This window comes from Capsicum annuum, chromosome 6, assembly GCF_002878395.1.
Source record: "Capsicum annuum cultivar UCD-10X-F1 chromosome 6, UCD10Xv1.1, whole genome shotgun sequence".
NCBI lineage: Eukaryota > Viridiplantae > Streptophyta > Magnoliopsida > Solanales > Solanaceae > Capsicum > Capsicum annuum.
Genome location: NC_061116.1, coordinates 204,522,204 through 204,534,615, shown reverse-complemented (window position 1 = coordinate 204,534,615; position 12,412 = coordinate 204,522,204). Strand labels below are relative to the sequence as shown.

The 12,412-nt window shown below is 29.2% G+C and overlaps 2 protein-coding genes across 4 annotated transcripts in view; both read left to right on the top strand.

Annotated features, from left to right (window-relative positions):
- LOC107876134 (cytochrome c1-1, heme protein, mitochondrial) overlaps positions 1-12,412 on the top strand; it is an 82,618-nt gene that overhangs the window by 23,899 nt on the left and 46,307 nt on the right. The gene's annotated exons all lie outside the window — the stretch shown is intronic.
- LOC107874777 (cytochrome P450 734A1-like) lies at positions 3,244-7,079 on the top strand. Its single transcript, XM_016721521.2, has 5 exons — positions 3,244-3,540; positions 4,509-4,732; positions 5,139-5,386; positions 5,499-5,907; positions 6,580-7,079. Exons 1-5 carry the CDS (start codon positions 3,279-3,281, stop codon positions 7,003-7,005), a joined length of 1,569 nt encoding a protein of 522 aa, XP_016577007.2. The 5' UTR covers positions 3,244-3,278; the 3' UTR covers positions 7,006-7,079.

Genomic DNA, 12,412 nt, shown 5'->3' with positions numbered 1-12,412 from the left:
CAACGCATTAACTATTATGGAATCTCTAAATTTACCGCATAACTAAAAAATGGTAGCATTTACCCTATGGAATCTCTAAACTTACCCTATAACTAATTATTATTGCATATTAGTGCATTAAATCATTCATATATATATATATATATATATATATATATATATTGCTCCCTATTTTGGTATATTTTTGGTTTCAAATGTCTTTCAGGCTGTGTATGAATGTGTTTCATTTGAAGTTTTTACTTTATTTTTTTGGCCATTATGTTTAACTTCTCTACTTTTGTATCCTTTAACAATTTAATATTGTATATATTATTTTTCACACAAAAAGATCTTCTAAGTAATATACAATTGTATAATTAATATCAAACAAATAAAAAATCTAAGAGCTTTTCGTGTTTTCCAGCAATTGAGCACACTAAAATTCGAAATGTCAGTAATTTAACCTTTTTGGACTGTTTTATGAGAATTATACTTGAATTTAGTTTTAAAATTTTGAATGATTATGAAGCAAAAGAATCTTGAATTTTTCTGTTTAAGCTTTTTGTCTTTTGTTTATTGCGTATAATATAACAATGAATTCTTCTTTTTTTTTTTGTTTTTTTGATAATCTCTTGTGTTTCTTTTTCAGTAGGAAATTTTTTATCAAAAATTGAAAGAAATAAGCAAGTTGCCACCGAATGAAGTGGTAAAAAATATCAAAGGTTTGTCTCTTTCTTTTTTTCCTTCCTTTGTTTAATTGTGGCTTTGTTTTGATTATGTTATTTAATTATTTTCTTAGTATTATAGTTGAATTTTTAATTAAACTTGTTAGTTGAGTTCTAAATATAAGGTTATAATAAGTATTGAATCTTGATATGCATAGCTTTTGTTTGAAAGATGAACATATAAACTTTCTTATGTTTAAACTAATATATGTACTTTTCGGTTGACTAATTTTTACTTTGGATAATAACTAAAAGTCATCCTAATGTCGAGATGCTAATAAATAAAAATGCAATAAACATTTTGAAAGACTGTCATGTTTTTTATATGTTAAATGATTTTATAAAATTATACTCACTAAATTGAGGTACATGCGTGAGACGCGTATATCTAAACTAGTTTCTTATATATTTAGGAAGATCAAAACTTCTCATATATTAATTATAGGAGTAGTGAATATTTAATATTATAATAATTTAAGAAAAATAGTAAAAATACGATTTTGTATAAAGTGGAGACTTTTAATGAAGGACAAAAAATTCAAATCACTTTTCTAAGAGTTCTCACACTTTTAATATATTATAGATTATAGTTATAGATTATAGATTATAAATATAGATATAAATATAAATTATAGATAGATTATAGATATTTTATATTATACAGTTCAAATAACTAATACTTGTCGTACCTTTATGTTTTGGTTATATTTATTATTATTTTTGTTAATAAAGTTATAATTATACAAAAGAAAAAATAATTTGGGGTACAAAATTATACTATTTTTTTTTTAATTATAACAATTTTTGGGCAAAATGAAACCTCATAACCGTAGAATTTATTACTTGACTATAACACAGGAGTCCTAATACAATTCATAATTTGAATTCAATTAAATTTCGATCTCCAAAATTTTTTCCTACAATATATTTTTGGAGTCTTTTAATTTTTTACAATTTAGGAGACAATATTACAAAGATAATTAATTAATAATTGAAGGAAATAAGTGAAAAGATGATTTTGTCTATTGCGGTGATATGAGTTCAAAAATATGAAAAACTAAATAAACACCAAACTAAGGAAAATAATGGAACCACAATACGAAATGTACGCTAGACACAAAGAAGATAAGAGAATCAAGAACTAAAGAGTATATTAAACTCAAAACCCCTTAATTCTAACATCAACAAGTACCTAAATTTTTGCGTTAGTTGCAAGGGAATCAAAACGCCCTTACAACCAGCGTTTCTAAATAAAAGTCTGCAAAAGCTTTTCTAAGCTCTCACGCTCCCTCAAGAGACATTTCATCTTTAATCAACATCCAAAAATTAAGGAAACAACCTAAGATAGCTAGGATTTATAGTCTTGAGCTATTTAGTACATAAGTGGGCTCAAAAGTGTCCCAAATTAACCAAAAACTCAATGTTGGTCGATTTGGCATCTGCTTAAGCAGATGGGGCGCACCTTGGGAGTGGATTCTACTCTTTTGACCTGCTCAAGTAGGTCAGGCGCACCTGGGGCGCAAGTCCCCTAAAGGATTTTTTTAGTCCCGCTTCGCTCTCGTCTGACCCCTCCAAGGCCCTTTAGTCCTTGTTTGTTTTGGACACTCTAAAACGCTCCTTAAATGGTATCTAGATGGCTTGGAATACATATAACTTCTTTAATTTCGTGGGAGTGTTTGTAGTCCTCGGGCTTGCTTCCTTGTTGAGGTCTTGGGATGAATTCGATTCCCGGCTCGAAGCTATCCTCCACGCATGGTGTTGAGCTCTTGAGAGCTTGGAAATGGTTCCCCAAACATATCCTTGTCTCCCATAGATGACCATGGCTTGGGTACCTTCATGTCGGCCTTCAATTACAGTCTTTGAAAAACAAAAAATTTAAATAATATTTTTAATGTCCTTCACACTTCTAAATAGTATAAATAAATAGATAAATATTATTCAAGGATTAGTTATGAATAATATTATGTGAATATTTATTAGTTATATATGAACTAACTATTCATGTATTAAAAGAATGAAATAAGAAAATTTTCTTGAAAAGTAATATGTTCATTAGGAAAAGAATATGTTTGAAGAGAATAGAAACAACATATTTATTAGAAAAAAAGAAGCATTTTAGACGCGATTGACTATAAGACCACTGGAAGACACCCAGGATTATAGCATGTCGTGAAAGAAGCACCCGGGTATGAACTCCTCCCTTGAGGAAGGCCCCTGCTAGCCAACTATCACCGACATGGATATTTTGCATCAAACTATTAATGGTGACTGGTGAGTGTGCTTTTGACCAAGTAATGAATGGATAACATTTTTGTTCAATTTCAAATAAATTGAAGACTTTTTGATCATTTTTTGTAAAACTAAGGATAATTAGTACTTAAAATTCTGTCACATGGTCAGCTATTTATTTAATGTCCTTATTAATAATTGGATTATTTAGAAGACCACCGAAATTATAGACTAATCTTATTTCACATTACATTATATAAATGGACTAGTTCACCTTAGTACTCTAAAAAATCGAATATAACAAGCCATTTTCGCTTGAAATAGAGGAATTGAAAAGGGGTTCAAATGGAAGCTTGGTTATGTGTTCTTGTGCTTGGGCTTGTTTTGTTAATTGCACAAAAAGTGGTGATTAATCTCTATTGGAAACCAAGGAAAATTCAAAATTATTTCTTGAAGCAAGGAATTAGAGGTCCTAAATACAATTTTTTGTTGGGCAATTTCAAAGAAATGAAGAATTTCCAACCTTCATCTGATGAGCACTTCCCTTTATCCCATGACATTGTTCGAAAAGTTTTCTCATTCTACCATCACTGGAAAAATATTTATGGTACTTACTAGTTTATCCTTTTTTTTTCCCGAATGATTATATGTATGCTTAATTTTAGATATATGGTACGTACATTCTATTGAATTTCTTTGTTAATATTTGGATCTGATTAAATTGGATAAGAATCACTTTTAGGATACGTTATGCATAAGGGGGTGTAAGATTTAATTGCATAATGAATTTGTTATCGCAAAAATACATATAATATAAAAGATCCTTCGTGCCTTATATCATAAACGTATATATTCTTTATTCAAGTTATATTATTTGTATTAGAATTTCTAAATTATAAAAAGTACTATATGTTTATTAGACGTTAGCTAATATCTTGCATTTGTCGTATTAGTAAGATCTCATTTATCTGCACTTGGTAAGAATATATTCGGTGTATTTATTTTTTTAAGATTTTCCCATTTAATAGATCTAGTTGAATCAGATCTACACACAAAATGTGAAAATTATTTACATTCTTTTTAAAAAAAAAAATTATTAAAATGATATATTTTTAAAATTATTAGATATTAAAGTCTAGAATTTTTGGAGCTGTTATCTCTCAGTAGAATGGTACCATTCGTGACCAAAGATATAAAAATCTTCATAACAATTCGTAAAAATAACATTTAAAAGGCTTAAACTTTACAACTTTTTTGACCTAACAAGAAGAACAAGGAATCAACATTGATATTTTTTTAATTTCTTCATTAATTAAATACGAAATAAAATAAAATTATTCTCATTTAAATATAAAACAACAAATGGTCTTCGTGTTTAATATTCACCTATAAAATTAATAATTAATATCTTAAGAATCAGATATATCTTTAGACTTAGCTATACAAGCATAAACGGTATGTAACTTTTTATGTACAACTAAATTATTTATGAGTTAAACATTGATCCATGTTGAGGCTAAAATTATTTATATAATTTAAACTTTTTTTTTTTTTTGGTACTATATCATGGCTCAGGTGCAACATTTCTTGTGTGGTTTGGGCCAATAGCTCGTGTTATTATTGCAGATCCAAGTCTTATTAAAGATATCTTCTTTTTACAATTAAATAATTTTGAAAAAATTGAACCACCTTCATTTGCAAAGAAGATTGATGGCGATGGTTTGCTTAATCTCAAAGGAGAAAAATGGGCTCGCCACAGAAAGATATTAACTCCAGCATTTTACTCAGCAAATCTTAAGGCAAGTTACATCACATTTGATTTTTTTACCTTTATAATTTAACTTTTTATAAATCGACATTTTTATGTCATACCAAGAATATAATTAGATGACATTTAGTAGGCGTTTGACCATGAAATTTTTTTCACAAAATTATTCCACTTTAGTGAAAAAAGTGAAAATTAGTGGTGTTTGGTCATAAAAATTATTTCATTTTAGTGAAAACTGTTTTTGAAAAAGTGAAAACAAGTTTTATTTGTTTTCATTTTTTTCACTTTTACTTCTCTCACAAAAAATTAAAAACAACTCTAATTTATATTCATGACCAAGCGCAACTCCAACTCCAACTCCAAAAAATTATTGTCTTCATGGCCAAACGGGGCCTTAATTTATCTATTATTTATTATTATATTTGTTGATTAAACAGTTAATGATTCCTATAATCGGAGAAAACATGAAGGATATGTTGACCAAATGGTCGTCAAAAATATCAAACGATGACAAGGTGGAAATTGAAGTTTCAAAGTGGTTCGTTAGATTGTTAGAAGACGTGATTATACATGCATTATTCGGAAGAAACTATGAAGAATATGGAAAACTCATCCTCAAGTTACAAGCACAACAAAAGGTTTATGCCACTAAAGCTTATGAACAAATTTCCATTCCCGGATATAGGTACGTGGTCCCAGATCCCGTATAAAAGATTAAAAATTTTAATTTATATACATAACCAACGTTATACACGTAATTCAATTTTAGAACATTATCATAACTCCATTTTTTACAGGTTCTTGCCTACTAAGAAAAACATAATTGCTTGGAGACTGGAAAGAGATGTTAGAAAAACATTTATGAAGCTAATTGAGCATAGGAGAAAAAGATTGTACTGTCGTGATGATCATGATATACAAACAGAAGATGGTCCAAAGGATTTATTGGAAGTAATGATCAAAACTAGTTCAACTAATCCAAATATTTGCAGCTTGTCTACTGGCATTATCAACATTGATGAAATTATAGATGAATGCAAGACCATATTTTTTGCTGCCAAATATTCAACGTCAAATATGTTGACATGGACCACCATTTTATTGGCCATGAATCCTCACTGGCAGGAACTTGCACGTGACGAAGTCTTCAAGGTTTGTGGAGCACGTGATGCCCCATCTAAGGACGATATTCCAAAGCTAAGCACGGTGAGCACACATAAACTTAGACAACTTCACTCATTATATATTTTAGTTACTTCAAAAACTTTTACAAGGATAACTTTATTATATCTTCCATGTTAATTATATTTCGTCTAAATATTGAGAAATAAATGTAGTATTTAATAATTGGGGTAAAATAGACATAAAATTGTCTTGATATTTCAAGCTAAATACGTGAAGTCGAACAACTATTTTTAGTATATTAGACGAGTAAAATTGAATAATTATTCTTTATATATTGAACAAGGAAAGATGGAAGGAAAGAGTAGTAACTTTTTTCTTTTGGATGCACTATCCAAGATCCCACACCTTCAGTCATCAAAATTCATTCTAAGGTCTATTTTAGTGGAATGGTTACCGGTCTATTAGAATTTTTTTCTATTCACTACGCTCGAAGTAGGGACCATGGTCAAGGATGGAGTAATTCTTCTTCATTCTACCGCATCTTTTGGTGACTACAATACATACGTTGTTCTAGGTGATTTTTTACGTGATTGTTATCGTAATTGATTTGTAACTGACATATATTAGTACTACTAAACAATTGTATAATATCAGTGTATACTAATTAAAAATAAGTATATTATTATAGTGCATAACATAGTTAAACATTTTTTTTTGTTCACTCGTGATTGTGGTTCAATTTTGTAATGACAGCTTGGGATGATCCTGAATGAATCCCTCCGACTATATCCACCTGTTGCGGCAGCAATTCGACAGGCCAAAATGGACACAAAATTGGGAGGCTTGAACTTACCTAAAGGGACTGAGTTGCTTATACCAATTATAGGAATTCATCACGATTCAACATTATGGGGAGAAGATGTTAATGAATTTAATCCAGCAAGATTTGCTCATGGTGTAGCTCAAGCAGCAAAAAGCCCCATGGCGTTCATGCCCTTCGGCTTAGGCGCTCGCCATTGCATTGGGCAAAATTTAGCTATCATTGAAGCTAAAGTGGTGATGTCTATGATTTTGATGCGCTTCTCCTTTCAACTTGCTCCAACTTACCGACATGCTCCTGCTATTCGTTTGTTCTTATGTCCACAACATGGAGCTCCAATTATCTTCCAGAAATTGTAGGCTCCTTTTTGTTCTTCTATCAAAACTAAAACTAGTAATATTAACAACTTTGATTATTATATATTAATTTTCACCACCAATTGGCTGTTAGGGTTTTTGACCTGATTTTCTTACTATATTTAAGTTTTATTTTTTCTTAGAACGAAAATAAAAGTTATCATAATTACTTTTACTTTTCCTGAAAGAAAAAAAATATAATTTTTTTCCATATTTGGCTAACCTCTTTCTTGGAGGAAAGGTTTTGGACATGAAGACCCCCTTCTTATACCATAACATAATAGAATCCACAATGTAGTCGTAGTCTCATTTAGGGGGAGATTTTCTCCCAATAGTTATTAATGTTTTTTTATATTAGTTTTCAATATATAGGTCACTTGACAAAATTACATCAATAATATGTTTTTTATTATGTTTTTCTTTGTGAATTATCACTACGATAGTTTGCAACTAATAGCTTCCGCATAACGTCCTCTCGATTTCGAACCCAACACTGGCGACAGGTCCTACGGTATTAATATATGTTAGAAATAACTTAGTATTAATGGAAATTATTATCCTTATTATCATATATTATGTGTTTTAATGTTCGATAAGTTTTTATGATGCCCTTGATTAATTTGTTATCCTGATAACAATTTGAATAAAGGTCTTTGCGAATTGATCTAAGTTTTGCTTAGTTGTTGACTTATTTGAACATGAACGAAGAAATGACAAATTTCTTAAATTACATAGTAAGCCACCCTTATATTAATCTAGAAATGTTCTAAAATGACAAAAAGAAAAGTGGCGTACAATGTCGGGGCAGAGGAAAGCATGCTTTTCCAATTACAATAAAATACGAATCTTATACTCGAAAGCAAGTGCATTACACATACGTTTTAAGTAAAGTTTATCAAGTATTTTACAATTACAATAAAATATTTGAAATGCATATTTTCATCTTAATTTATCATTTTATACTCCCTTCAATCGCTTTTACTCGTCATTTATTTTTAAAAATAAATTTTTAGTTTTTATTTGTCACTTTTAATATATGACAAAAAAACAAAAGATTTTTCTTATTTTACCCGTAACATTAATTGCTTATTTTACAAATCATTTTCAAGATATAATACTCTAAACACCAATTAATATGAACAGTGGGGTAATGTTGGGTTCGAAATCGAGAGAGCATCAAGCAGAAGCTTAGTAGCAAACCAAGCGGTGATAGTTCAGATAACACAATATGAAATACTAAAAAAAACATAATATTATTATATATTTTATCTATTATCATACGTATGAAATTAATATAAAAAAAATATTAAAGCTATAGAGAGAAAAGTCTTTCCCTGATCAAGATTCTTTAAACGATTACGTTGTGGATGTTATTATATTATAAAATAAGAAGGGTCGCACATTTATAGAGGTACAAAACTTTTCATCAAAAAAATAGATTAGCCAAATATGAAAAAGAATTATATTCTACTTTCAGAATAAGTAAAAATAATTATGATAATATTTTGACTTTCCTTCAATAAAAATTTAATACTTAAATTTAATAAAAAATCAAGATAAAAATCCTAATAAATAAAATAATTATGTTAATAATTATTTTCTTAATAAATATGAAAAATCAAAATATTACTAAGTAAAATAAGCAGAGAGTATGTGGCAATAAATTTATACAATTTGATGTACCATACATGCATCGATTTCATACAATTTGATACACCATGCACACATTTAAAACATTCCAAGCCGAAAAACAGCTACTCTCTCCATTTCTATTTCCTTATTATCATCTTTTTAAATTACAGACTTTTTAAGAAAAATATTAATTATCACAAACTAATTTAATTTAATTATTTTTGTTTATCACTCATTTTTATTTAATATTTTTTTCTCTATATTAACTCATATCTATCCATATTTATTACTAAGAATAAAAATCAAAATAAATAATTGATTATATCCTAGGTTCCGTGAAAGAACAAGTATTAAGATACATCAATTTTTAGTGAGGATGACAACTAATTAAGAACGAACCAAATATTTAAAGCATTGAAATGTGAATTGGGTATAGTTAGTTACTCATTCTGTCCATTTTTGTGCACATTAATTTGACATATATCTTAAGAAAAATAATTAATAAATGTACTTTTACTATATCACCTTTTTAACATATATATAATAAATTTAATGTTTGAAAATTACATTAAGTAATGAGTAATCTTTAATAATAATGATTAAATGGACACAAAATAATAAATTAATTATTTGCTTCTGAACAAGACAACTATTGTTGAAAATATCTTTTTCATATAGTGACAAATCTATATCTATATATTATTAATAACTGATACGAGAATAATCACAAAAATAGACTTGTGTGGGTGTGCATTGAAAGTTACCAAGTGTATGTGCAAGAGAAGTGTAATTAAAGGCCCAAATATACACCAAAACAGCCCACTTCATACACTAAAGGGGCAACCCATTTTTGAAGGGTCTTTTTGATCATTTTAACTTTTATTTGTTTTGTAATATATAAAGAACATGCTAGGGTTTATTCACTTAGTTTTTGGATATTGAATATTGTATCTCACTCTTGAAACACACAAGTTCTCTCCCAAAAGGGGCTTGGCCGAAACTAGGTAACAATTAGAGTGTGAATTCACTCTTGTTGTTTGTTTGCTTGGAACCTTGGATGCTTGAAGGATTGAGTTCCCTCTTGTGTTCTTTGAAGAGTGTAGGTGTTGCTACTTTCATTGTTAAGGGTCTTTGTGTTTGAGAACACATTAGGTTCTTAGACTTTGTAGTAGTGTATGTCTATCTTTCTATCATTTACATTTTTGTAATCTTGTCATGGTTTGGTATCTGGTATTGTAAGCCGTTTGCCTTGTTGTGTTCTTCACATTGTTATGTTCATCTTGTGCTTCATATATTGTTGTTAATCTTAGTTTGGGGCTGGCTGATTATTGTATTTAACACGTGGTATTCTCTCCATTATTGTTATCACTAGCGAATCCGAGTGTGGTCACCAAGATAGTCCTCGATTTCTTGACTTGTGGACTGTTTTGGTGTGTGATTCCGTATTTTCTCTTGTTTGTCTTGTATCAATAATAGAGGATGAAGCCCTCTCATAGACTCAAATGTCAGATTTTAATTCGTCTAAGTGGCAAATTTTTATTCGTCCAAGTGGCAGACTTTAAAATATCCATGACATTATCTTTACTTTTTAATTTTACTTAAATTAAATACTTAAATTTGAAAGAATAAGTAAACATCTGAAAAATATTTGAATGAGAAGTTAATTCAAAAATAAACATTTAATTCTATAAACTGCCCACAAAAAACTGAAACTTCAAATTCAGTTCAGCAAAATTAAATTAAAGAGAAGTTAATTCAAAAAAAATAATATAAATAATTCTGTAACATAAATTATTAATTTCAAAAAGAAACCTAAACACATCCACGTTTTTTGGGACCTCTTTTGTAGCAACTTCTGAACTTTTCAGTAGTTGTGTTCAAATTATTCACAAGAATGTAACTGCTTCATATTTACAGTTTCTTCACTATTTTTGATATACAATTATAGTTTTAGGGGAGACGAATTTTGAGGCAGACAACCACAAATGAGGTCATAGCAATTGGATAATGAAGAAAAAAGGGGAGTCATAGCAATTGGTTAGACGAAAATTTCTCTACTGTCTAACATAAAGAATTCTGTCTTTGATTTTTTCATTGTGGTTGCTGAAGTTTCCTTCTTAATTTCTCAGATTTTGACACCAAAAGGCACAAATCAAATATTCAGCAAGCATCTCGGAGGATTTGATTGATAATTATTCCCCTAAAATAGTAAGTCTCTCTCGGATGAAACGATTGCCAAAAAATTTCACTCTATTTGGTAGTTGCCTCGAAATTACTTTATTCATCCCTCTTTGGGTTTTCGTCTGTATTGTTGTTCATCGTGCTTCTGAGGAGTCAAGATCAAATTTTTCAAAGATATCTTCTATTGTTGAGAGTTAATAAAAAATTGTTGGTGAAAAAGATGAGAAATTGTTCAAATTTGAAAGAGATGTCTCATAAGAAAAATAAAATACATTCGAGAGTGAAGTGGTTGGTTGAAACTTTCAATGATTCATTTACATTTTTTGACTTCAACTGAATTGTTCTTCTACTTTTATGTTAGTTGTTTCACAGCTTAACTTTCTGGATAGTATTGCTTCTACATTGTATAATGATAAAATCAAATTCCACATTATTATAATTATCAAGGTTCCTTTTTTCCTTTATCTCTTTCTGTTGTTATTTTAAAATAATTTTGGATCTTTATTTATACTTATTTATTATTTATTGATACAGTTTAATTCTTTATTCGCATTGTGACCAGGAGGTCACAGATTCCAACTTTGAAAATAATAACAAAGAAGTGGTTGAGATGTCCAAAAAATCGGAGGTATGGACTATAGACATAGCAGCAAAACACAAAATGGACTCCTTTGCTTACCTCATATTTTGCTATTTTAAAGTATTATCTCCATCATTTGGTTCACTCCTTCACAGGTAGCATATTTGTTCCTTAGGTTCATAACAAATATAGTATATTTGTTCCTTAGGTTCATATTTATTCCTTAGATTCATATCTGTTAGCATATTTTTAATCCGTTTGCATGCCATTTCTAAGTCATCACGTATTTATTTTTGCCGTACAGTGTACATGTTGTTCAAGTCATCTTGCATTCTGACAGTCCAAATCAACCATGCGATATGATGCTGCAATTTGATAAGTTAAACTTGGAGGAGACATCTTGAGGTAAATATTTACTTGTTCTAAAAAGCTGGAGTTGAGGATTTAAGTTTAACATTACATGAACTTGCATACAAATTCGTGCTAAGTTTGTATCTTTGAATAATTTCTCTTGGGGTCAAATCAGGTGGTGAATTCTGTTTGAATTAGCTTTAGGTTTAGCAAATTACTTATCTGAACATTCACACGTGAGGTTTTACATATGTGGTGAATAATATGCTGCAAAATTTATATCTTTAATTAATTTCTCAGTTAAGGTGTCAAACTTCATGATGATTTATCATAAGTTTGAACATCAAAAATTGAAATCGGCCTATGGGGTTAGTGATTACTAGCTCGCAAGTCTTGAGTTATATTGAACAATCTGACTGCACTTCGATGAATTTTCACTTTTTTCATCTGTCCAAATCACATGACAGTTATCCGGGCTTATATTTACTAAGTTAAATCAGTATGGATAAATTTTTTGCTTAATTACTTGATAGCCAAATTAAAATTGACAAATTTTGTAACATCGACATACAAACTTATAGAGTTACTAGATAGTCACTTAAACTCGCATTCATCTTTACAAGTTTAAGATCCAAAGATGCTATAACCAATCTCCTATTGAATCTT